General features: G+C 42.7%; 1 protein-coding gene across 1 annotated transcript in view; it reads left to right on the top strand.

Moving 5' to 3' along the window:
* B4GALT5 (beta-1,4-galactosyltransferase 5) overlaps positions 1-27,651 on the top strand; it is an 85,913-nt gene that overhangs the window by 50,261 nt on the left and 8,001 nt on the right. Inside the window, exons 2-5 of the mRNA XM_010383850.2 lie at positions 11,863-11,997; positions 21,529-21,642; positions 24,954-25,078; positions 25,898-26,014. Coding sequence (XP_010382152.1) covers positions 11,863-11,997; positions 21,529-21,642; positions 24,954-25,078; positions 25,898-26,014 — 491 coding nt within the window. The remainder of the gene's footprint in view (positions 1-11,862; positions 11,998-21,528; positions 21,643-24,953; positions 25,079-25,897; positions 26,015-27,651) is intronic.

Raw genomic sequence — 27,651 nt, 5'->3', positions numbered from 1 at the left:
TTTAAATAGATAAGACAATGGGTATAAATTTTGCTGCCAAAAATTCCTTGTATCTTAAAAAAGCTGTGTTTTCTCTCTTAAATGTATGTTAATGTCTTCCAATGCATGGTATGAGTATCCAGCATTTTAAGCAGATTTAAAATGCAAAAATTCTTGATTCACATTAGAGTTTCAAACTTACAAAATTTGGGGGATGCATTATAGTATGAATATTGGCACCCACTCCTGAGTGGAATATTGGAAGCCTAAAATATAGGACATGTTGACAGAAAAGATCCAGGTAATACTGGCCATGTGAGGTGGCTCACGCCTGTAATCCCAGCACTTTGGGAGGCCAAAGTGTGAGGATTGCTTGAGCCAGGGAGGTTAAGGCTGCAGTGAGCCATGATCGTGCCACTGCACTCCAGCCTGGGTGACAGAGCAGACCCTGTCAAAAACAACAACAACAACAACAACAAAAAAACAACACTTCAAAAAGATCAAAGTAAAAGGAATCAAAGAAAAGTGTGGGCAGCACAGCAGCTGTGGATTCAGGGGATTGAGCATCTGAGAGGCAATAGAGCACGTTTGTTAAAAACCTGGACTCTGGAGACAAAGCCTGCTGTGAAATCTTGGCTCCACATGATCAGATTGCGTATTCAGACCTGAGTTTTTTCATCTCTAAAATGATGGTAACAACCTGCCTCTCAGTTATTGTGAGGATGAAATGAGATAAAACACAGGCATTTGGAAAGGTACTGGCACATAAGGACTCAATAAATGCATTATTATTTGTATAGGAATCCATCTCTTTATAAGCAGAATAAGCAGATTCTTTCTTTACCTGTTGTGCAGAGCAGTGAACACTGATTATCTGCTTGTCTGGGGGTAGCGTTCAATTATTTTTCAGGTTGTGTTTTTTCCACAAAATATTGGTCTAAAACGATAATGCAGGTTTTTGCAGATACCCTAGCATGGCAGAAATTGAACTTCAGCATTCCTATGACACATTTTGTTTGTTTTTCCTTAATTTTTATTGTGCCTTATCTGTGTATTTTGTATATGGGGGAAGGAGAGAGCACCAGCAAGCATGAGCGTGAGAGGGAGCCTCCTGTTCTATTTATTCATTTTCTGCTTCTCTTCTCTTTAGATTCTCTTCCATTTTCTCTGTTCTTTATGTCAAAAGCATGGACATGTTAAAGAGGTAGAACCTCTGGTCCATAGATTGGCTCCAGTGTTTTTCTGGGATTTGTTTGACTCTGTTATAAATCCCACCTTTGTTAAGTCTGTAGCGGGGGTATTGAGAACAAAGATAGGTGATGTGAGTAAATTCAGGGAAAGAAAACCCAGTCTAACAAGACCCCCCTGAGCACCAAGCAGCACCTTTGCTGAGTGTCATTCTTTCTGGCTCTGGTCAGTTGTCCCTGGCTTTATGTCTCGACATTTTCCCTCCACTCTACACGCCATGGAGATGTGGTGTTCCTCTGCATTGCTTCATGTAGAAAGTACAGTGTTTGCTAAGATTCAGACTTCCAACTTTTATTAACCAACTGGGGGATTCTACACACACAGTCTTATGTAGTTCATCCAAGAATTCAGATGTGGATACTAAAAAGTTCAGTCCTTAATCTGGAGCCAGGAATTTTGAGTAGGTTAGATTTACTTGTTCCGATTGATACCTACTCATTGGTCCACTGGAAATCCAGTCCTGGATCATTTCTGCAATGTCATGGCTTTGAGAATCAAGTTCAGACCCCAAGTAGAGTGCATGAAGCCCTTTCGCTCTTGCTCCCCCTATTTTTCTTGCCTCCTCTCATGTTCTTGTCATATATAACCTTCGCTCCAGCCCATACAAAACTTCTTTAACTCCTCAGATGTGTTTCCCCCTGGATGGCTGTTTGTTTTCATTTATGCTGCTCCCTCTCCTGCTTCAGTGCTCTTCTTTCAGGACCATATTCTAGAATTACCTCTTCTGAGAGTATTTTCCTGGCCCCTGCTCCCAATATGATCTAGTAGCCACTCTCCTGTACCCCTGAACAAAGGTGACTGTTCCTCCATTGCAAGGTGATGGCAAGGACTGTGTCTTACTTTATCTCTTTATCCTTAGAGTAGAGGGCGGTCCTGGAACATCATATGTATATAATGAGTGTTGAATGAATGCATATCTGAATTACAGTTTGTAACATTTATAAAAGAATTCATCATCTCTTTGTGGCTGGTGTTTGATAGAAGTGTAAAAAGTCCTTGGGACATGATGTTTCTTCATTATTATTATTACTACTCCCGCCCCCCTGCTTTTTGAGAGACAAGGTCTTGCTCTGTTGCCCAGGCTGGAGTGCACTGGCACGGTCATAACTCACTGCAGCTCAAATTCCTGAGCTCAAAGGATTCTTCTACCTTAGCCTCCCAAATAGCTTGGGAGTACACCATCATGTCCAGCTGATCTTTAAATTTTTTTTGTAGAGACGGAGCCTCACTAGGAACAGCCCAGGCTGTTCTCAAACTCCTAGCCTCAAGTGATCCTCCTGCTTAGGCCTACCAAAGTGCTGGGATTACAGGCATGAGCCACTGTGCCCTGCTCTGTTTCTTCATTAAATAAAGTTGGGAACTTGGCCACTCCTGGAGAGTAAGTGGCCACTTTACTTTTCGCCTTTTGGAGAAAGCTTGAAGTCCAACAGAACAAGTAACTCACTTAACCTGACAGTCGCAACACATTAATTAACAACTTTTTCTTTTTCTTTTGGAAAAAAACTGCAAATCTGTAGACATTGAGAAAATAGTACAATAAATATATGCTCTACACCTGAGTTCACCAGTTTTTAGCATTTTGTCACATTTGCTTTTAACTTTTTGTATGCATACCTAAGCTCATGTATGCATATGTGCATATGCACACTTTTTTTTCAGAAATATTTGAAAGTTGTAGACATCATGATGTTAAACCTCTAAATACCTTAATATACATCTCCTAAGAATAAATGCTTTCTACATAATCACAACACTATGTTTACACTTAAGCTTAACATTTAGTAATATCTGATATACATTCCATGTTTAATTTTTCTCACTTGTCTCAAAAATATCTATTTTAGCACTCTGATTTTTCTACTCAGAATTTGGTCAAAGTTCATGTATCGTGTTTAGTTATGTCTCTAATCTAGAATAGCCCCTGCCTTTTTTTGGTTTAGATTAGTTATTTTGTAGAATATCCTATATTCTTTCAGCCTGAAGAATCTAAAGAGTGTGTGTGTGTGTGTGTGTGTGTGTGTGTGTGTGTGTGTATTTGGATACCTCATCTTTAAAAAAATATAATTGTTAGCTCTGTGGGGGGAGCACTCGACTGTGGTCCCAGCTCCTCCTGAGGCTGAGTTGGGAGGATCACTTGAGCCCAGGAGTTGGAGGCTTCACTGAGCCATGATCATGCCACTGCACTCCAACCTGGGTGACAGAGTGAGATTCCAACTCTTAAGAAAGCAAAGAATATCCCATATTCTAGATTTATCTTCTTGTTTCCTCTTCAGTAGATTAACAAGAATATTATATAGTAAGTAAATATCTTACATTGCATTAGGAGCCTGGAACTGTAGGCTGTTCTAATATTGGGGTTGCTGAGTTGAGACAGTTGGTAAAGGGATGACCTGCTAGATCTTCCTCTTATGCAGCAAAATTGTCAGTTGTGATCAACGTGTAATTTGTGGGGTGGTGCATTGAGGATGTGTTTTGACTATCCTCTTCAACAACCCTTTCACCGGAGGGTTGTAGCATCCGTTGATTTCCATGTCATGATTATGACTCAAATATGACTGTAATCAACAGACCTGCTAAACAGAGATCCAGATTCTTTACGGTTCTTTTTGTCCTTACAATATATCTCTCAAATAATGTATCAGAATACTTCCCTGTGGGTTGTGTTTTCAGTATGATGTATTATTAGAATTATTTGTTTGTGTTTGTATTTAGTTTAGGGTTTGCCCATTTTATACACACACACACACACACACACACACACACACACACACACACACACACACACACATATATTTTTTAGATGAATTCTCACTATGTTGCCCTGGCTGGACTTAAACTCCTGGGCTCAAGTCATCCTCCTGCCTCAACCTTCCAAGTAGCTGGGACCATAAGTGTGTGCCACCATGCCCAGCTACATAATTTTTTTAATATATAAATGTCCAAAATATAATAGGTATACTCAGGCCTCAGTCCTACCCCTACATTTTTATTAGTTTCTGGTTTACTCTTCCTATGTTTTTTTTGGTAAAAATATGTGAGTGCAAATCAATTTCCCTTTATTAAGTAGCATAATATGTCTTGGAAGTCAGTTCATGGGTTTTGCTCACCTTATTTTTGGGGCAGGTAAATTTTGTTGACATATAACATTAAAATGTGTACACGTAAGCAAAAAGCTTGGTGAATGTTTAGAAAATGAATATATCTGAATAACTAGCATCCAGGTTAAGAAATAAGATGACCAGAAGCCACCTTCAACTCTCCTGCACCCAAGGGTAGCCGTTCTCCTGACTTTCATATTGTAGATTAGCTGGGCGTGTTTTTGTATTTTATCTGCATGGAATCATACCACATGTGTTCTTTTGTGTCTGGCCTCTTCGCGTCACATAAAGTGTGGGATTTATTTATGTGGATGCATGCAGTTCTAGTTGATTTATTCCTGTTGCTGTATAGAATTCCAGAATTGGAATAGGCTACAAATAATTTAATTAACTTCTGAGTTCTTTCTAGTTTTGGACTATAACAGATGTTTTCTCATTCTTTTTTATGGTCTCATGATGGGAGTGAGTATAAAAATTTATTCAACCAGTCTCCTTTGGATGGTCATTTAGGCTTTTTTCCCCAGTGTTTTTCTACTACAAATATTATTGCACACGGTTTTGAATAAATTTGTGCATTATAGTGTGGAACATAGTTTTTTTTTTTTTTTTTTTTGAGACGGAGTCTCGCTCTGTCGCCCAGGCTGGAGTGCAGTGGCCGGATCTCAGCTCACTGCAAGCTCCGCCTCCCGGGTTTACGCCATTCTCCTGCCTCAGCCTCCCTAGTAGCTGGGACTACAGGCGTCCGCCACCACGCCCGGCTAGTTTTTTGTATTTTTTTAGTAGAGACGGGGTTTCACCGTGTTAGCCAGGATGGTCTGGATCTCCTGACCTCGTGATCCGCCCGTCTCGGCCTCCCAAAGTGCTGGGATTACAGGCTTGAGCCACCGCGCCCGGCCGGAACATAGTTTTTTAAAGCTTTATGAGGAATGAGAGTAACAGAACGTTTTGGGGGAAAGCTAATCTTTTTGGCAGTGCTGCTCAATTGGTGGAAAGGAATTACTGAGCTTTTCTTAGAAACAGGTTAGTGCAGTGAAACTGGTTAACTTACACTATTTTGGGTTCCTCTCAGAAAGGAGGAGGGGGCTAATACAAAATAAAGAGAAGGGCTTGAAATCCATCTCCATGCCTCCTGGAGTTCAGAAAACTCAATTGTATATTGTCTCAACTTACTTTTTAAAAAAAATTTCAGATATTTATTGTGCATCCTCTGTGTTCCCGACGCATTGTTCTAGCCACTGGGGGTATAGCATTAAAGGAAGTAAGCAACAGCCTTGCCCTAATGGAGCTCATGTTTTCATGCGGGACAAGATAAATTTTAAAATATGTAGTACGTTAAGTAGAAAACCAAAGGAGAGGAGGGCGATTGGTGTTTGGGTGTGAGTATGTATGTGTTGTATGTTTGCATGTGTTGGGGAGGAGACACAGATTATAAAAAGTGTTCCGGAAGAGAATGGTTTCTTTTCTGGTTCTGAACCCTATTTTAGCTTACCAAGCCAACCACAGCAAACGTTAAGGATACACATTAGGATCAGTGAGAAAGGAGTAGGTTTTCCTGTTCGAATCAGAAGCAGAGAGGAAGAAAGGCACCATTGTGTGGCCAAGAGATGGCCGAAAGGCAGGAAACCCAGTCCTTCGCCCTGAAAACTGTCCAGTTAAGCCATGGTCCAAGGCTGCTAGCACTGGCATCTGGATGGAAATTTCTAATTGTGTAGACCTGAGTGGGGCTTATTTTTCTCAACTGAATTATGGTTATATATGAGAGATCCTTCCTCCTAGATACTGAGGCTGGATAATAATTATATTGTCTCATGAAAGTGTAAAACAAATTATTAGTAAGTGTGAATTTGTGTTAAATGTTGTCTTCGCATTTACCACACTGCATTGTAATTTGTTGAGTTTTGTCTATACATTACTTATCTATTCAGTGTTGCCTTATGCATGCTTGGCCTCCAGTGCCCTCGTACTGTGCCTAAGAAGCACACAGTGAAGGAGGGGCTCAGTAGAGACTTGTTGAAACTGGAGGATTTAACCACTGCACACCAACTTAAATTTTTGTTTGTTTGTTTGTTTTTGAGACGGAGTCTCTCTGTAGCCCAGGCAGGAGTGCAGTGGTGCGATCTAGGCTCACTGCAAGCTCCGCTTCCCGGGTTCACGCCATTCTCCTGCCTCGGCCTCCCGAGTTGCTGGGACTACAGGTGCCTGCCGCCACGCCCGGCTAATTTTTTGTATTTTTTGTATTTTCAGTAGAGACGGGGTTTCACTGTGTTAGCCAGGATGATCTTGGCCTAAAATTGTTTTTTCAAACTGTGATTCAGCCACTTTTGCTCAGGACTATGTTACTGGAAAGTACTACTTTCAGAATTTTCAAAGTTAACTGGGCGTCGTGGCTCACATCTGTAATCCCAACACTTTGAGGGAGGCCAAGGCAGGCGGATCACCTGAGTTCAGGAGTTCAAGACCAGTCTGGCCAACATGGTGAAACCCTGTCTCTACCAAAATACAAAAATTAGCTGCATGATGGCGGGTGCCTGTAATCCCAGCTACTTGGGAGGCTGAGGGAGGAGAATCGCTTCAACCTGGGAAGTGGAGGTTGCAGTGAGCCGAGATGCCGCACTGCACTCCAGCCTGGGCGACAGAAGGAGACTCCACCTCAAAAAAAAAACAAAAAACAAAACAAAAAAAGAAAAAAACACAAAGCTCATCAAAATGTATGCAGCACCTCAGTTCACCTCTCTGGTTTTGACTTCACTAACCATATGACCGTGGGCAAATTACCCCTGGAGGACTCGAGTTCCTATTCTAAAATTATTAAACACTCCAGATGATATCTGCTTCACAGAGATGTGAATTTTGAATGAGATAATTTAGATTGAAAACAACATCTGTATGCATATGTACTTCCTAGTTTAGGCCAGAGCCATGGCCTAAGTTTATTAACAAGACTGCTTTTTTGTTGTTGTTAAGCAGACAGCATCTCATTGTCACCCAGGCTGGAGTGCAGTGGCACAATCATGGTTCACTGCAGCCTTGATCTCCAGGGTGAGACGCTGGGACTACAGGTGCATACTACCACACTTGGCTAGTATTTTTAAAATTTGTTTTTGTAGAGACGGGGTTTTGCTGTATTGCCCAGGCTGGTCTTGAACTCCTGGCCTCAAGCGATCCTCCTGCCTCCGCCTCCCAAAGTGCTGGGATTACAGGTGTGAGCCACTGCACCCAGCCAGTAACCAGACTTTTAATAGAGACACCAGAAAGGTCCTACAGTTTGATCTGTATAACCAACTGCATGAGCACTGCACAGGAGAAGGGCAATTTAGCATCTCTAATAAGATTAAGGGGATTTTGCCTCTAGCAAGCCTGATATGAATTAGTAATAGGATGTGACTGCTGTTTACCAACCACATTCAGCAAAAATTGATTGATTGATTACCTAACCATGTAATGGAAGTTTAAAAAGTCTATTCATAGAAATATCCAAAGCTGATTTTTCCAAAGTAAGTTCTGCAGAGACTCACTTAATGTGCTGGTTTGGGAAATGGCAGGCTAGATAACTAAACGTCTCTCTTCTGGGAATTTCTGGGCCTTGAGTTATTGTGCATTGTGAATCTCCAAAAAGGGGCGTGCTTTGACAGATCTGTGGTAACAGATAGAACAGGGCTGCTGGTGGTTTGTGTGTTTCTTTTTTTTTTTTTTTGAGACGGAGTCTCGCTCTGTCGCCCAGGCTGGAGTGCAGTGGCCGGATCTCAGCTCACTGCAAGCTCCGCCTCCCGGGTTTACGCCATTCTCCTGCCTCAGCCTCCCAAGTAGCTGGGACTACAGGCACCCGCCAACTCGCCCGGCTAGTTTTTTGTATTTTTTAGTAGAGACGGGGTTTCGCCGTGTTAGCCAGGATGGTCTCGATCTCCTGACCTCGCGATCCACCCGTCTCGGCCTCCCAAAGTGCTGGGATTACAGGCTTGAGCCACCGCGCCCGGCCGGTTTGTGTGTTTCTAGGCTCATCCTACTGCATCTGGACCACTCTGTTCGTGTGGTCACCACCCTTTGTGTGTGTAGACAACTGGGCCAGTATTCAGATAGCTCAACCTAGATGGGGAGTGAAGTTGTGATGATAAGGTTATGATGATGAAGTTGTGAAGTTGTGATATGGGAGGGGCACACACAGAAGGGGCCTGAGCAGGGGACGGTTGAGAGAGAACCAGTGGGCAAAAGTGACTGGGCCAGCCTGGCCAACAGGCTGAAACCCCTTCTCTATGAAAAATACAAAAATTAGCCAGGCATGGTAGCATGCACCTGTAGTCCCAGCTACTACTTGGGAGACTGAGGCACGAGAATCGCTTGAACCCAGGAGGTGGAGGTTGCAGTGAGCCAAGATTGCACCACTGTACTCCAGCCTGAACAACAGAGTGAGACTCTGTCTCCAAAAAAAAAAAAAAAAAAAAAAAAAAAGTGACTGGGAAACATTTTGGACCCAACCAGAGTAGGTTTTCTTTGCTGGTGTCTGTATTTTCCCTGTTGACTCTGGGTTCTTGGAGGTCATAGTTCCCCAGTAGTGGGAAGCATTAGATGATATTGACAAGTGTTCCTTAAAATCCCATCCAATTCCAAGTTGTGGATTTGTGATTATTTCCTTTTGTTTGGCAATCTTTACTCCCTCAGTTTTTATTTTTTTAGCGTTGTGCTAGTTCCTTTGGATAATTAGAAAAAAATAATAATATGTGGTTTGTGTGAATTTATTAGTTGAATGACGAGACTAACACGAGACAGTTGTTAGTGAACTAAGTCAACATGGAAACAAATTCAAGTTTTGACAGTCTGTAATAGACCAGCTCAGAAACTGGAGAACGGGGAAGACTGACATGGTACTGAAAGCTTCCTCAAGAAGTCTGTGAACTGGTGTTTGAAGGATTAATAGGATTTGCACAGCAGAAAGAATAGACCCATTGCTGTAGCAGCAGCTCAAGATAAAGGCAAGAGACGTAGAAGGCTTTTGAGCAGGAACTGTATGGATAAATCTATAATTAAGAGAGATCAAGAAAGATCCACCTGGCAGCTTTGTGCGGGAGATGAAGATGTGAGAGCTATCTCTTTAAGAGTAATTATTTAAGCCATGTGGGTGCTTGAAATCTTTCAGAGAGAGGTTGTGGCTAGAACATGGATGAGCGAGGTATAAAAGCTTAGTGGTTAAGAGCACAGACACACCTGGTTCAAATCCTAGTCCTCTCAGTTGACCTTTGTGAAGATACTTGGAGAAACTGAAGCCTCCAAGTTGTTTGTAAATTGGATAGTATTACTTGCCTCTTAGGATAATTATGAGGATTAAATGCGATAAGGAATTATGTAATTAAGTGCTCAATAAATGTTGCTTTTATTATGTGGCCAGAGTTCCCTAGAGCAGTGGTTATAGAAGTGTGGTCCTTAGTCCAGCACCATTTTGTCACCTGCGAGCTTGTTACAAGTGCAAATTCATGGGCCCCACTCAGACCAGCTGCATCAGTCTGGGTAGTGGGACCTAGGAAATAGGCTTCTTAAAAGCACTCTGGCAAATGGGTGGGAAACATTAGAGAATGATGGCCCTAGAGAAATCCTTCAGTTGGGATTCAAAGCTAAGAAAGGGAGAGTGTTTAAAGGAGGGACTAAGCCACTGTGTCCTTTGCAGTGCAGAGGAAAGGAGGTAGTGAATTATTGGCGGCACCTAACTAAAAGCTTTACACAAGATTCTCAATAAATACAATAAATAATAAATACAATAAACACAATAAAAGCATTATACAAAAATTTCAATAAGACAACTGGTTTAGTAATATGTTGGGGATGAAAGGAAGATTTCAGGGCAGTGGGAACCTACTGTACAGCCCAAATGATTTAAAAAAAAAACCACAGGACTGAATTAGAAATGTGACATTAGATGAAGTTTAAGTCTTAGGTTTAACAAGTATTTGTGGCCTGCCCCCTACCATGACCAGCAGTGTGCTATCTGCTGGAAATGTGGAATGAGGTGTTACTCCTGCTTTTAGAGATTTCGCACAGTTAACACTTTTTTAATAATTGGAAGCTAATTTCCTTAAAATCTTTCCTAGCTACTAGAGAATTAAACACAGTATCTGATCTATTCTTCGACTGTGCCAGAAGTTAAGTGTAGGGCTGTCTCCCAGCCAATGCAAGGCCGCATTTGAAAGCGATACCTCATTTCTGAAAGCATTCTGAACACTGGTCCTTTTTGCTTATTATTTTATGGCTTGGGATATACCTTAGAGATGATTTGAAATCTTTTGAAAGATTTCATGTCCCTATTTAATGTTGGCCACGTGGAGTTTTTGACATTATGCTAACCCACCCCACCTCTGTCATTTCCAGTATAAAGCACCAAAAGCACTAGCTTGAAATACAGTGACTTCTAAACTTCATCCATTATTCCATTCAGTCATTGTTTGTTGTGCATTATATACAGGATACCGCTTTAATAGTGATGAAACATAATGTCAGCCACGTGTCTTGTCAAAGAGCCAGAATCCACATCCCAAGGCCAGATACATTGAGTGTGGAGGAGGCACTGGGACCTGGTCCCAAGGTTAGGCAAGTGGTTAGATGAATCCACCCCCAAACACCCACGGAGTTTAGGTTTGTAAATGTTCCACCCTTGTAACACATCCCCTTTCCACAATGACAAAGGCAATTTGAGGGAATTAGAGTGACTGGTTAAGAAACTATGTTTTAAAATCTCACTGTTTCTTGAAAATAGATGGCATAGCAGTGGAGTTTGCAAGTAGAATATAGGAATTACATTTTGGTGTGTTTGTGACTTTCTAGTTTTGTATCATAGACTTCAGGAATATGCAAGTGGAGATCACTTTGCAAAGAAGACAAGATTGGCTGGTTAATCTGAACACTCATTTGTTAAGAGCATGTTTTAATTGACCTTGGACTGTGACTCTTTCCCTATTGCTTTGGACTTTTGGGCTGGCTGGGTGGATAGTGAGGACTGCAAATACTCTTTAGTTACTCCTTTTTCTTTCCAAATCCCCCAAGGGTAAGTGATTGGAGCCTCAGTCTGTCGCCTTGAAAAGGTTGCTAAGACCAGACCATGGCTTCAGTGCTTCTATCAGGCAGAGAGTCAGTGGTTTCTTCCTCTGTGAAGAACCATGAACTAATTCTGAGAAGGTGAACTTAAAGAGAGCAGAAACCTTTAAAAAAAAAAAGTTTTAACTAATTCATAAAGGTCTTTCTGATGATCAGAGTGCTAGAAAACAGATTGGGTATTTGGAGACCAGATGGAATTTTTTTTTTTTTTAAGTTTATGGTTTTTCTAGAACTGCTGGATATTGACAGAAATTCCTCTAAGCCCTACTAGCTACCCAAAGGATGTTGGTGTCCTGAAAGGTGTGGAAAATAGAGCTATGGTCGTATAGGGTTTTAAAAGAACTAAAAGAGGCTTTAAAGGTCCAAAAAGAAAAAAAATCCATAGCGATGTGGTACGTTTTTTTTTAAATGATTGCTTCTGAATCCACCTCTTTTTCCCCTTCCTTTTTGCTTTCTGCAGTGAACACCTACCTCTTCATGATGCAAGCTCAAGGCATTCTGATCCGGGACAACGTGAGAACAATCGGTGCTCAGGTTTATGAGCAGGTGCTTCGGAGTGCTTATGCCAAGAGGAACAGCAGTGTAAATGACTCAGGTATATTTTTAGTAAAGAGGTCGTCTGATTAGAATGTCTCCTCCCAAGAGAGGTAAATTCGGTTGCAATACTTATTTTCAATGGGAAAAGTGCATTGTAAAAGAGGGATTTGGCTTTTACTTCACTGCTAAAAAAGCTCTTGCCAAATGAATCCTCGTTCATTTTTGTTAACAATATGACTCAGTCTGTTTGTGCTGCTATAAAAGAGTACTTGAGGCTGGGTAATTTACAAAGAAAAAGGATTTATTTGGTCACGGTTCTGTAGACTATACAGGAAGTGTGACATCAGCATCTGCTTCTGGTAAGGGCCTCAGGCTGCTTCTACTCTTGGTGGACGGGAAGGGGAAGCCTGTGTATGTGGTAAGAGAAAGCAATGTGGCAGTGAGAGGAGGGCAGTGCCAGACTCTTCTTAACAACCAGCTCTTGTGGGAGCTAATAGAGGAGAACTCACTCATTACCACAACAGCAGCAAGCCATTTATGAGGGATCTGCCCCTGTGACCCAGATACCTCCTATAGGCCCCAAGTCCATCACTGGGGTCATCGTTTCAGCATGAGGTTTGCGGGGGACAGACATTTAAACTATAGCATAATACATTAAGAGTGACTGGATGACTGCTATTTCTTTTTTTTTTGAGACGGAGTTTTGTTCCTGTCGTCCAGGCTGGAGTGCATCAGGTGATTTCGGCTCACTGCAACCTCCACTTCCCCAGTTCGAGCAATTCTTGTGCCTCAGCCTCCTGAGTAACTGGGATTACAGGAGCAAGCCACCATGCCTGGCTAATTTTTGTATTTTTAGTAGAGATGGGGTTTCACCATGTTGGCCAGGTTGGTCTTGAACTTCTAACCTCAAGTGATCTGCCTGCCTCGGCCTCCCGAGTGCTGGGATTACAGGCATAAACCACTGCACCAGGCCTCTTTCTTTTTAACTCTTTCAAAAACTGAATACAGGAAGGAAGTAATACTTCCACATGATTAAATGGGGCTCTCTTGAGGTCTCTGTAGTCCAGCCAGGGATGGTTTTTATTTAAAAAATAGATTCTGGGATTTCATTTTGCTAAGGATTCAGGATTTGCCTCTTATTTCTTTAACTGAGGACTGATGTGCTTTCTGGGTTTGTGTGGGTTTTTTTGAGATGGAGTTTTGCTCTTGTCACCCAGGCTGGAGTGCAGTGGTGTTGTCTCGGCTCATTGTAACCTCCGCCTCAGGGTTCAACCGATTCTCCTGCCTCAGCCTCCCGAGTAGCTGGGGTTACAGGTGTGCGCCACCACGCCTGGCTAACTTTTGTACTTTTGGTAGAGACGGGCTTTTGCCATGTTGCCCAGGCTGGTCTCAAACTCCTGACCTCGGGTGATCTGCCTGCCTCGGCCTCCCAAAGTGTTGGGATTAACAGACGTGTACCACTGTGCCCGGGTTTTTTTTTTTTTTCTTTTCTTGAGATAGCATCTCACTTTGTCTCCTAGGCTGGAGTGCAGTGGCATGATCTTGGCTCACTGCAGCCTTGACCTCCCAGGCCCGAGTGATTCTCCTGCCTTGTCCCCCCAAAGTGCTAGGATTAAAGGTGTGAGGCACCGTGGCTCATTTTTTGTATTGTTTGTAGACATGGCTAATTTTTGTATTTTTTGTAGACACGGCTTTCACCATGTTGCCCAGGCTGGTCTTGTACTCCTGAGCTCAAGCAATCCACCTGCCTTGGCCTCCTGAAGTGCTGTAAGATTACAGGCATGAGCCACCATACCCAGCCTCCTGTGGCTTCTTAATGATTTCGTCTAAGCCCAATATTTTAAAATATTTACATTAAAAAAAAAATTCTCCCTCTAAATCAGTCCTCTCTCCTCTAATAAGTTACAAGATTTTTGGAAGTTCACTGTTGAATGTGAAATTGCTTTGCAAATGTTGCAAATGTGAATTACTCTGTGGTGCATAGGAAATCAAGGGAAAGCATTGCCTCTCTTAAAAGAATTGCCTCTCCTTAAAAGAATTGACCACAGGCCGGGCGCGGTGGCTCAAGCCTGTAATCCCAGCACTTTGGGAGCCCGAGACGGGCGGATCACGAGGTCAGGAGATCGAGACCATCCTGGCTAACGTGGTGAAACCCCGTCTCTACTAAAAAATACAAAAAACTAGCCGGGCGAGGTGGCAGGCGCCTGTAGTCCCAGCTTACTCCGGAGGCTGAGGCAGGAGAATGGCGTAAACTCGGGAGGCGGAGCTTGCAGTGAGCTGAGATCTGGCCACTACACTCCAGCCTGGGCGACAGAGCGAGACTCCATCTCAAAAAAAAAAAAAAAAAGAATTGACCACATCCTAATTTACCAGTTTCCTCTGCTGACCACTTTAGCAACACAGGACTGTAGTTAGCAAACTGGTAAACTTTTGATACTTCCTTTCTTGTTTGCAAAGAGCAAGTGAATGACATTTCAGAGCCTTTTAGACAAATTGTGGTCGCACTGGATCAAGTTGCCTGAGCTCTGAACCATACCTGGGAGAGGAAACCCTGCAGTTTCCGTCTTGCATGTGGTGGTAGGCTTTGCACACAATCTGCACAGTCTCACTTGACTCATACGTGGCTTTGTCAGTAAAGGCAGGATTTTATGCTGTTTCCATTTTCCATACATAGTACGTATAATCTTGGGGAAGATAGTGCAGCTTGATCATGTGACTCTTTCCCTAACCCTGCCAAAATCCTGCTTCTAGTTAGGTGAAGAAACCAGGGAGTACTGACTGCCCTTCCAGAGCACTCTCCCCTGTATAGCACTGAGTAAGGGGACATTTGTGTCCTCATGACATTTATCTAGTCCAGATATCATACTTCTGCAGTGTTAGATGAGGCTAGGATGTCTGTCTCTCTGGACATTTGGCAGTACTGGCAATTCTCTCAGAAGTTAGAGGGGCATGCAACAGGACCCCATTTCCACACCACTGCTGGTCTGGCAACACAGGATTGCGCTACTTCTGGAGTTGTTGTCTTTGAAAACTGAGTACAGAAGTGAGTTTCACCCTTGGAGGGTGTGTCCAGTGACCCATTATTATTGAACTTGGTGTGCCTTTATTCTTAAATTGTCATACACCCAAAAATTTTTCCTTGCATCGCTCTGGTTAGAACAATCTATTTTTTGTTAAATGTGTTTATTTCTCTAATAGATTGGAAATCTTTGCCATCAGGGACTCTCTTACTGTTTATTAGATACTTGACTCACATGATTTCATGTAGTCCCTCACAGGAACCCAGAAGGTAGCTACTATGTCCCCATTGTAGGGATAAAAGGAACAAGGCACACGGAAGTCGTAGAACTTGATGCAGCAGCAGGGTTAGGTAGAGTTTGCTGATTCTCTGACTCCAGGGCCTGTCCCCTGAATCCCAGTAATGGCTTCATTCCTTTTGTCATCTTTGTATTCTTAGTACCTTATACACTGCCTAGCACATAGGAAGCAGTTGGTAAATTATTTTTATATGCATGCAGGAATGCATTTAACAAGAAAGCACATTTTAAGTGTTGTAGCATGTTTCTAAGGAAGTCACCATCTTGATGAGCTACTGTGTCACTGGCACATCTTTAGCGAGTAAGTACAGGTTGAGCATCCCCCATCAGACTGCTCCAGAATCCACATGTGATAAAACTTTGAGTGCCAACACGACACTTAAAGAAAATGTGCAATGGAGCATTCCAGATTTCAGATTTTTAGATTTGGGTTGATAACTGGTAAGTGTAATGCAAATATTCCAGAATCTGAAAAAATCAGAAATCTGAAACACTTCTGGTCCTAAGCATTTCAGATAAGGGGATACTCAACCTGTACTGAAAAGAAAATAGCATTTCGCTGAAAGTGTATTGAATGAAAACCCATCATTCTTCTTCATTTCAAAACAGTGTCTGCCTAGGATAGTCAGAGAGGGTGATCTGGGCCCAAGACTGCTGAGACAGTCAGATGACTGACACCTCTGGCCAGATAACTTCTGCCTGGAGTACTGTTGGCTTAATGGTGGTAACCTGGACTATGCACCATCCCCTTCTGAAATAATGCTGAGGCGCATGCCCACATTCAGGCGTCTGCATTAGGCCAAGCATAGCTCAAAAGCCCAGGGTGACATTTAAATGATACTGATTTTCTTTAAGTTTAAAAGCAACGTGGTGATTATTGAATGAAAACAGACTTTTGGGGATGGGGGCTGTGAATCTGGAAATAAGCCTGAAGTAGTGACCAGGAGAAGCTTCCTTTTGTCACTGAAAGCCATTGGTTTGTGAGATTGTGAATCTGCAGAGTAAAGTCGTGCTGGTGTCCTTTGTAATCTATTAGTGGAGTGGGTCATCTTCACCTCTTTCTCCATGGTTTTAGATGTCGAGTCTGTAGTCTTTGATGTGGCTACCCTCCCAGTAGGTAGGTCGTCATCCTTAAATGGACTAACTCTTGAAGAATTAATTCTTTATATTTCACAGATTATTTGTCCCAGTGGCATCTTTCTAGTATATATAAATTTCCATGTTTTTCTCAAGCAGAGAGGCAAGTGTTTGGTCTTTTCTCAGATGGGAGGGGAAAGTGGTGATTCTTGCTGGGGTCCATTGGTCAGCACTTCCGGTTCCTTCTCAACTGGATTTGGTAACACAAGGGAGAAGGCAGGTTTTTTACCTCCTCCAGGTATTAGGGTAGCCAATATCAAGCTTAGCTATACATTGGAATTCCCAGGGAGCATTCCAAAGTACTGATGTATGTCTGTGCCTGACTGCTAAAGATTCTTATTTAATTGGTCTGAGGTGTAGCCTGAGTGTTAGAATTTTGTTAGTGTGTTTGTTTTTGTTTTGAGACAGTCTTGCTCTGTCACCCAGGCTGGAGTGCAGTGGCACCATCTCAGCTCACTGCAACCTCCGCCTCCTAGGTTCAAGTGATTCTCCTGCCTTAGCCTCCTGAGTAGCTGGGACACCAGGCGGGTGCCACCATGCCTGGCTAATTTTTGTATTTTTAGTAGAGATGAGGTTTCACCATGTTGCCCAGGCTGGTCTCAAACTCCTGGCTTCAAGTGGTCTGTTCACCTTGGCCTTCCAAAGTGCTGGGATTACAGGCATGAGCCACCACATCCAGCCTGGTGTTAGGATTTTTGAAAGCTTCCTAGATGATTCTAAATGTGCAGCCAAGGCTGCTGAACCACTGGTGTGAAGCAATGCTGAATAAGCAGCTGCTGTTGGACAGAAATGTTGGTCTGCAAGCCCATGGTATCAGCAGCCATTTGAACCTGTAGGTAGGAGTTTGTTGTTTTCCCATTTTTTCCCCCATTTTCTATCTTTTTTTTTTTTTTTTTTTTTTTGAGATCTTTTGACTCACACTTTTTTTTTTTTTTTGAGATGGAGTCTCGCTCTGTTGCCCAGGCTGGAGTGCAGTGGCGCGATCTTGTCTTGCTGCAACCTCCGCCTCCCAGGTTCAAGCAATTCTCCTACCTCAGCCTCCTGAGTAGCTGGGATTACAGGCACCCACCACCATGCCCAGCTAATTTGTGTATTTTTAGTAGAGATAGGGTTTCACCATGTTGGCCAGGCTGGTCTCGAACTCCTGACCTCAGGTGATCCACCTGCCTTGGCCTCTCAAAGTGCTGGGATTACAGGTGTGAGCCACTGTGTCTGGTCTGTTTTCCCATTTTTTTTTTTGGGGATGAAGTCTCACTCTGTTGCCCAGGCTGGAGTGCAGTGGTGGGATCTCGGCTCACTGCAACCGCCACCTTTTGGATTCAAGCAGTTCTCCTGCCTCAGTCTCCTGTGTAGCCGGGACTACAGGCGTGTGCCACCATGCCTGGCTAATTTTTTGTATTTTTAGTAAGAGACAGGGTTTCACCATGTTGGTCGGGCTGGTCTCTCAAACTCCTGACCTCAGGTGATCCACCCACCTTGGCCTTCCAAAATGCTGAGGTTACAGGTGTGAGCCATGGTGCCTGGCTTGTTTTCCCATTTTCTAAATGTAAAAGTGGCTGCCTTCGTTGCCCTTCAAGAAGAATATATCTGGATTTGAAATCGATTAGATTTAAATTAAAAAGCAAAACCGTGGCCGAAGAAATTCAACAGGCTTGTTTTTCTCTCAGCATTTTCCTCATTCAGTAGGTACATGTTTTAGAAGAGTAAGAAGTTGTATTTGGAACTCTCCAAGGGGTTGAAGTATAACCCCACCCATTGCTGGACAGCTAGCAGGGGAAAAAAACCAGGTCTCCTCACGATAACTGCACATAGTTTTACCAGGTCGTGAGCAATTAATTTCCTCTGTCTCTTTCATTTTAGAAGGCCTCTGTTGCTGCTGAAAAGCAGACTTTGTTTTTTTGTTTATTTATTTATGATGGAGTTTTGCTCTTGTTACCCAGGCTGGAGTGCAACAGTGCGATCTTGGTTCACTGCAACCTCTGCCTCCTGGGTTCAAGCGATTCTCCTTCCTCAGCCTCCTGAGTAGCTGGGGTTACAGGCACCTGTCACCACGCCTGGCTAATTTTTGTGTTTTTTGGCACAGATGGGGTTTCACCATGTTGGCCAGGCTGATCTCGAACTCCTGACCTCAAGTGATCACCTATTTGAGGATTCTTAAAACAGTGACATATTATTAATTTAGTAATCAGAAGAAAAAATAAATGCTTTTTTTTGTTTCATGGCAGCTGCTACCAGGCTTATTGTATGATTGTTTGAAGGAAGTGGAAAGGAATTTATCTGTCTTCAAAGAAACTCCAAATAGTGGAATCATTAGAGATACCTTGTCTCTTGCCTCATGTTTTTTAAATTCTAGTTTCCTGATTAGGTTCTAGCTCTAGGGCTTGGGTCAGTCATTGACCAGAATGATTATTATCTTTGTTTTTGTTGATTTATGAAAATATACTTAGTATAATACTTTTGGGAATTTCATTGCCTTCTAGTGAATGTGTTGACTGTGCCACTGTTTCCAGCCGGTGTCTCTTGCCACACATGATCATATCACAAACACAGGCACATTTTCTAGTACTTGTGAGGTCTTTTAATTTTTTTCTATAGGAGAATAATTTCGCCTATTAGGTTCATCCAGAATCTTTCATCTCTAAGGTTCTGTCTTGATTCATGTTTTGTTTGTTTGTTTGTTTTTTAAGATAGGATCTTGCCCTGTCGCCCAGGCTAGAGTACAGTGGTGTGATCATTGCCGTTGAATCCTCAACCTCCCAGGCTCAGGTGATTCTCCTGCCTCAGCCTCCCGAGTAGCTGGGACCATAGGCATGCACCACCACACCTGGCTAATTTTTAAGATGATTGTAGAGACAGGTTCTCAGAGTGTTTCCCAGGCTGGTCTTGGCCTCCTGGGATTATAGGCATGAGCCACCATACCCAGCCTGGTTTATGTCTTTATATAAATTAGTCTCTACTATTCTCTATAAATGCAAGCTTCATGTTTTTCAGGAAAGCTGCTACTAAAAAGGACAGAAAGCATTCTGTTCCTTCACTTGTTAAGACGCTTAAAATTTTCAAGTTGCCTCTCATTGAATTTTGTCCCCAAAGTCCTTGCGGAGTAGGCAGCGCAGAGTAGGCAGCCCTGTGCATATATAAAAGGATTCAATGTGTTAGCCATTTGATTCTTGGAAACCTGTTCATAGTGCTTTTTCAAAAATATCTTAGTTGAAGATTCTAGAATTCTAGGGTACAAAGTGAATTTGAACAGAATGTTTTAGTTTTCATAGAATCAGCATGAATCCAAAAGGATTTAATATTCTGTGAAAAAAAACAATAAAGTGTACTGGAAAGATCTCTAATTCAGAGTTTAGTTGGAGCTCTGTCATGCATTAGCCAGGGCCCCGGTCTGAGTTCTGTGTATGTCGTTCCAGTTATTCATCTGTAGAAAATGAGGTTAGAGGGCCCTCCTCCTACTCTACAACTATAGTACCCTAGGAAAAAGACATCTACCTTCACACTCTTCATATCCACTAACATGACTCTAAAGGGGCATACATATATGAGGGTTTTTTAATGATAAACCCTTGAGAATGAGAATAAGAAAAGAGACCACAGCAAAAAATCTTAATAGATAGAAAGCAGAAGAGCCACTGATAAAAGACTTAACAAACCCAAGAAAACTTGACTGCTTAAAGCAGCAATAGGAAAACCAGCAACCACCTCAGGATCCCCCAGAAACTCTGAAACTAGCAATATTGAAAGTAGGAGCAAAGGTGGCAACTAAAAGGCAGATTGAAAGCTGTTAAAAAGCAGTCAGATACCCAGACGCATTTCCTCATCCTGGCAAGAGCTGGAGACTTAACCCCAGAGATGGCAAAACAGAGGCTCCTCAACCTGAGGATACCTGGCATGACCATAGTATTTGAAAAGATGGGGATTACATATGCCCCAGCCTCTTTCTCTTCTTTCTTGGTTTCAGGATGTTTATAGTCAGGACTGTACCATTCTGGCAGGACACTGGAGTGGATTTCTCTGGAGAATCTGGTCAGACCAGGAGAAAAGACCCAAAGATATTGACCCCAGAGATATCAATAAGAGAAGAGAAAAATGACTGCAAACATGAAACAAGAATGTTGTAAGAAATGAACATTCAGGAAACAAGAGCTCTTCCAAGTTAAAAATATCATAGCAGAGATGATGATTAAAGGAAGGTTGAGTAAAGTTGAGGAAATCTCTTGGAAAGTAGGACAGATAAATGGCAAGATGGAAAACTGGGTAGAAAGATGAGACAGAGGACCAGGAGGTCCCACATCCAACTCCTGTTCTGTATTCTCCAGAAAGGCAGCACAGAGTACAGAAGGGAGGAATCATCACCGAGAGAATACCTCCCCGACGAAGCACATTTGGCATGGAATAAAGCCAGAAGCTGCCACACCTCCTCTGGGAGGATGAAGTTGAGAGAATACCTAATGCGTGTCTTAGGAGGAAATGTCTTGTGAAAGGCGTGGTGTTGAATTAGAATCATTGCATATAAAACTGAGCAAACAAAAAATAAGATGCATAACTTCCCACATTTCTCAGCGATGACTAGTACTTAACAGCGGCATCATAATACAAAGACTGAAGATTGTCCTAACCACAGCTATGATATGTGACTGATGGGAGACGGGGGAGAGGAAGGGGATTGTGTGACGGGCGGCAGAAGGAAGGGGATAATGTCTTCACCTCCCATAGTGGGAGGTCAGTAGGTAAGACTGCAAACAGAAACATACAGGCTGACAGAGGTGAATACTGAATATAAATGCTGAAATACTTGGCCAAAAGAAGGGCAAGTGGTTCCTCTAGAAAATAGAAATGAGAGGAGGGAGACTGCTATTTTAAAAATTACATTGAATTACAGTTTACTATAAACTGAGTGCTGCATATAAGCGTATAAAATCAATAGGAATAGGAACACTGGTGAAAATATGTCACTTGGGTAACATTTTTATTGATGGGTTCACATTTTTAGCCACATCAAAGCGATAGTCTAGAGTCCTGTCTCCTTCCACCAAGTTGATAGCTAAGAAAAAGACTTACTTGGTAGGCATCTAATAATGGCACGGTTGATTACATATACCAGTCTGATCGGCTGTTTTCCTTTACCTCCCTAGATTACCCTCTTGACTTGAACCACAGTGAAACCTTCCTGCAAACTACAACATTTCTTCCTGAAGACTTCACCTACTTTGCAAACCATACCTGCCCTGAAAGGCTCCCTTCCATGAGTGAGTAGAGCTCCAGCCTATCTTCCTCTGCTTTTAAAATGGGTAAAGGGGAGGGCACTCTTGATCTTTCTGTCTGCCTATAGAGAGAATATAAATACCTCCCTGCCATTGGAAACAGGGATTTGAAAGTCATTTTGTGCTCCTGGCTCCTCTTCAAAGCCTGCTGCAGGATTGCCTGTGTTCTTGGGTGCCATTTTCTCCCTTTTCTACTTTTTCACTCTTTCCTTTGCACTTGCTTGTCCTTTGTAACTTGGGTTCTGTTTGAACTTCCTAGAGAAGGTATGAACACAGTCATTCATAGCTTAACAATGAGGGTGCTTTCTGAGAAGTACATCGTGAGGTGATTTTATTGTTGGGGGAACCTCCTAGAATAGATTTCCACAAATCTAGATGGTGTAGCCTGCTGCACCCCAGGCTGTGTGGTATGGCCTGTTGCTCCTAGGCTGCAAACCTGTGCAGCATGGTGCTATGCAGTAACTGTAACTCAGTGGTAAGTATTTGTGTATCTAAATATAGAAAAGGTACAGTAAAAAATGAGGTATAAAAGATAAAAAATGGTACAGCTGTGTAGGGCGCTTACCATGAATGGAGCCTGCAGGAATGGAATTTGCTCTGGCGAGTCAGTGAGGGAGTGAATGTGAATGTGAAGGCCTGGGACATGACCGTGCACTACTGCAGGCTTTATGAACACCGAACACTTAGGCTGCACTACATTTATTCAGAAAATAGTCTTCTTTCTTTAATGATAGATTAACCTTACTATTATACCTTTTTACTTTATAAACTTGTGAACTTTTAAAAAGTTTATTAAAAGTTTTTTAAAAAACTGCAGCCTCAAACTCCTGGGCTCAAGCCACCCTCCCACCTCAGCCTCCTGAGGAGCTGGGACTACAAGTGCCTGTTGTCACACCTGGCTAATTTTAAAATTATTATTATTACTTTTTAAGAGATGGGGTGTTACTGTGTTGCCCACACTGGTCTTGAACTCCTGGCCTCAAACAACCCTCCCACTTAGGCCTGGGCCACAGGCTGCAGTGTGCCATGATTGCGCCACTACACTCCAGCCCGGGCAACAAAGCAAGACCCTGTCTCAAAAAAAAGGGTAAAATAATGATTTAAAAATATAGTATAATTAATATAGAAACCAGTAGCATAGTTTATTATCATTATCTGGTATAATGTACTCTACATAATTGTATGTGCTATACTTTTTTTTTTTTTTGAGATGGAATTTTGCTCTTATTGCCCAGGTTGGAGTGTAATGGTGCAGTCTCTGCTCACTGCAACCTCTGCCTCCCAGGTTCAAGTGATTCTCCTGCCTCAGCCTCCCGAGTAACTGGGATTATAGGCACCTGCCACCACGCCTGGCTAATTCTTGTATTTTTAGTAGAGATGGGGGTTTCACCATGTTGGCCAGGCTGGTCTCGAACTCCTGACCTGAGGTGATCCGCCCACCTCAGCCTCCCAAGGTGCTGGGATTACAGGTGTGAGCCACTGCTCCCAGCCTTGTGATATACTTTTATATGACTGGCAGTGCAGTAGATTTGTTTATACCAGCATCACCAGAAACACTTGAGTAACACAACATTATGGCAGCTATGTCATCACTAAGCAGTAGGAATTTTTCAACTCCATTGTGATCTTAGGCAGCCACCTTATATGCCATCCATCACTGGTGAAAATGTCAAAGCACGTGACTGTCTAGGCAATCAACTTTGTCTTTTTAGTATAAATCTCCCACTGATTGTAGTGCTTGATCTTAGAGGTGGGGGTCTCACTATGTTGCCCAGGCTGGTCTCGAACTTCAGTGCTCAAGCAACCTTCATTCCTCAGCCTCCTGAGCAGCTGGGACTACAGGCATGAGCCACCATGCCTTGCAAGTTATTGTTTTAACAAAGTGCTAGTTAGAACAATTCTTAGATCTTTTTGTTCTGTTTTTTGAATCTCGTGTAAGCTAAAACAAGGACAGTAAACTCTTACACTTTTCCTATACTTTTAGACTTCTTATATAGTTCCCCACTTCTTTAAAAAAAATTTTTTTTTTAAAAAAGTGAAATCAAGAAAAGGAAAATCTTGCATTTGCAAAGTTGACTTTTGTGCTCAAACATAGTGAAAATTGAAGAAAATGTTAGAAATAGTCATGCATGGTATTTGAACATATTCTCATCCATATATGAATAATTAATTGTAAGTATGTAAGTTGTGTTGGAAGCCTTACTGTTTCATTTGCATGTCTCACCACACATACATAGGTTTTCCCTTTAAAATCTGCGTTTGTCTGCATCTAGATGTAAGCTTAGTTTGGGAAGGCTAAGATTTGTGTATCAGAAATAGGCGTTGACAGGCCTGAAACTAGTGTTATCAGTTCATTGTTTCAATAGCATTTATTGATTGTTACTGTACCACTTCCTGACTTAAGTCAGAGATGACCAGCATTCTGAGTTAGGACATAATCACTCAGGGTCCTGACCCACTGGTGAATGGATTGAGAGAGGTAGTGTGTCTGCACTTGCATCAGGAGCAAACAGACATGACTCTAAGCTCAGCTGCTTTTCTCCTTCTTCTCAGAAAAGCTCAGCTGCAGCCAGATGCAGGGGCTCACAGCTATAATCCCAGCACTTTGGGAGGCCAAGGTGGGAGAATCGCTGGGGACCAGGAGTTCAAGACCAACCTGGGCAACATAGTGAGACCCCCCCCGTCTCTATTTATTAAAACATACTAATAAACAAAACAAAACAAAAGAAGGCTGGGCGCAGTGGCTCATGCCTGTAATCCCAACACATTGGGTGGCCCAGGTGGGTGGATCCCTTGAGGTCAGGAGTTCGAGACCAGTCTGGCCAAGACGGTGAAACCCCTCTCTACTAAAAATACAAAATTAGCTGGGTGTGGTGGCATATTCCTGTAGTCCCAGCTACTCGGGAGGCTGAGGCAGGAGAATTGCTTGAACCCAGAGGCAGAGGTTGCAGTGAGCTGAGATCACACCACTGCACTCCACCCTGGGTGACAGAGCAAGACTGTCTCAAAAGAAAGAAAAGAAAAGCTCAACTGCTATTTTACTTAAAGTCTTCATTTCTTACTGGCCCCTGATGGAAGCAGAACTCTAAAGTCTCAATTCCTTGATTTGCCTCTTTACCTTGATAATAGTGAGGAACTGAAATGCAGTGAGATGGAAAGCAGAGGAAGGGACTCCCATCCTTGCTAAAAACAAATCAGCTGAAAAAGCATTGTACTTCTCCATAGACTAAAACCTCGGGCATAGGGAAACCTATCATTTTCTGACCTCTTAATCCCTTTTCCCCCCCTCTGTTCAGAGGGCCCAATAGACATAAACATGAGTGAAATCGGAATGGATTACATTCATGAACTCTTCTCCAAAGACCCAACCATCAAGCTCGGAGGTCACTGGAAGCCTTCTGATTGCATGCCTCGGTGGAAGGTAGGGTGTGAAGTCAGAGTCAAAATGCTGAGAAACCCACCTGGGGTTTGCCTTTGGTCCGAATCACCATGGGATTAACTAACCAATGATATTTTGTCATTTTCATCCTACCATCCCATGCATATGTAGAAATATGTTGGAGGAATGGGTTTCCACAAGGACTCCTTTGTAGACACAGAAATTTGCATTATTCTGATGACCGAGCAAAACCCTTTGGTCTTCCTACCGGGAATATTAACAAAGCAAGGGGATGAGGCGTTGGTGGTCTCTACTGACCCATTTGCAGAAGTCATCTGCAGAGTCAGTGCTTCATGCCTGTCCTCCATTGGTTACTACAAGATTAGTGGATTAAAAAGCAAAGTTACCTGACTTGACACTGAGATTTAGTGTTTTTCTGCCTGACCATAGTCAGAAGACATCAGTAGTTTTCGTTAAGCTGTGACCCGGGCTTAAGTCCATTCTTTTAGCAAGAATCTATTAAAATGCAAGGGGAAACACTGTTTTGTGAAGCTTGTTTTAAGTTTAAGTTTATAGATGTGTTTTTGTCACAGTGTAGAATGTGTGTTTTCCTATGAGTTATGGCCTAGAATAAATTGTAGGCCTACTATGTACCATAAGGTATGGTATATGTAAGAATAACATTCATCTAGGTCCAAGGGCCAGCTTGCCAACGTAGATCTTTGTTTGGAGAAAGCTGAGGACAATGTGATCAGCCTCCCAGAACTCCCATGGGTTGGTCAGCAATTCTGCAGGGGTGTCCTGCTAAGGAGTGAAAGCTGAGAGTCCTAACTATGCTTCTTTTGTGGTGATCCTCTCCAGGTGGCGATCCTTATCCCCTTCCGGAATCGCCACGAGCACCTCCCCGTCCTGTTCAGACACCTGATTCCCATGCTCCAGCGCCAGCGCCTGCAGTTTGCATTTTATGTGGTTGAACAAGTGAGTGGTCCTTTCTTTTCCTTTCTTTCTTCTTTCTCTTCTGAGACAGCAGTTTAGGATGCTGCAAGCTAATCCACTGTTGGTGCGAAGAGCCAATAAAACTGACATCTTAGGATTGAGTTGCCTGACATTTGAAGGGGGAGCAGAGAGCAATTCTGTGCTCCTAGTTTGAGATGTTTGTTGCCCGGTAGTGGTCACACTTGAATCCAGGAGAGAGCTTTGTTTGCTCATGAACAAAGGCCTCTTGTATGGTGGTTTTGTTGGTGCCTGCAGGCTCCAGACCCAGGAAGTTTCCATTAAGATAAAGAGCTGCAGCAAGGTACAGCACAGAGGGTGTGGCCTCGGAGTCAAGAGACCTCAGTGCTTGTCGTGTCTGCTTTTAATCAACCAAGTGGCCTGGGACATTTGCAGACTTCTCTAAGCCTGAGGGTTTGGTTTTGTTTTAATCTTAAAAATATTGGTAGTGAACCAGATATAGAGGTCACAAACTGAAGAAGACCACGTGGCAAATTCAGTCTGTAAATCTTTTTTTTTTTTGGATCCTGCATATTTTTTATTTGCCTTTAGATGGAGCATGACTGTCCTACTGTGGTTTTCTCTTGCCTGGCCTAGTTTATATGTTTACATTACTGACTTGGCCTCTGTAGGCTTTTTGAAGTATGTGATCCTTGAACTAGAAGTGCTATGTCCATAGATAAAAGGTTGACAGATTTCCCTGAATACACTGATGGTCAGCCTGAGGGTCTGTTGCATGCTTACCTCTCCCTATGGGCACGTTTTTGAGTCTCATAGTCTGAGTTGCTCTTAAGTGTCACCCTGGAGCTTGCCTTATACTGGAGTGAGAAAGAAGGGCTGAGCACCACTGTTCAGCAAGGCCGGGCATCTGGGAAATGTTAACGGTCTATCTGCCGGTCCTAAGTTGGGTATTTTGATAGTGGCAAGGGGGAGTCAATGTAGCTGTAATACTAATTAGGCTGTCAACTGATTTGAACTGATTTCTTCATGAGCCACTGAAATCTTTGTCCATAGGCTTGAGTTCCTGGCATGCTCAGTGGCTATTGTCTTAGTTAGATCTTAAAAATAAAACAAGACAAAACCAAAAACCACTCTTTGTATTAGATTTGGTTTACGAACAGTTAGAGATTGGTTAATATGCAGAAGAGAATGATTGGCAAGTGGTAAAGAGTAGATATGGTAATGTTGTCTCCTACCTTTGTGGAGCGGGGTATTCTTCTAAATGCTGTTATATGGTTGAATTTCTGCCTTCAGTAGCCTTGGGAAAGAGAAGCTTGGGTTTGCTACCACTTACATTTTTAAAGAAACTGGGGCCAGAGATCCAGTGACTTTTTTTTTTCTTTTTTTCTTTTTCTTTTTTTTTTGGAGATGGAGTCTTGCTCTATCGCCCAGGCTGGAGTACAATGGTGCGATCTTGGCTCACTGCAGCCTCCGCCTCCCGGGTTCAAGCGATTCTCCTGCCTCACCCTCCCAAGTAGCTGGGATTACAGGCATGCGCCACCACGCCTAACTAATGTTTTTGTATTTTCAGTAGAGACGGGATTTCACGATGTTGGCCTGGCTTGTCTCGAACTCCTGATCTGCCCGCCTTGGCCTCCCAAAGTGCTGGGATTACAGGCGTG

The sequence above is a fragment of the Rhinopithecus roxellana genome, chromosome 13 (assembly GCF_007565055.1).
Source record: "Rhinopithecus roxellana isolate Shanxi Qingling chromosome 13, ASM756505v1, whole genome shotgun sequence".
Taxonomy (NCBI): Eukaryota; Metazoa; Chordata; class Mammalia; order Primates; family Cercopithecidae; genus Rhinopithecus; species Rhinopithecus roxellana.
This window is presented reverse-complemented; position numbering and strand designations above follow the sequence as displayed.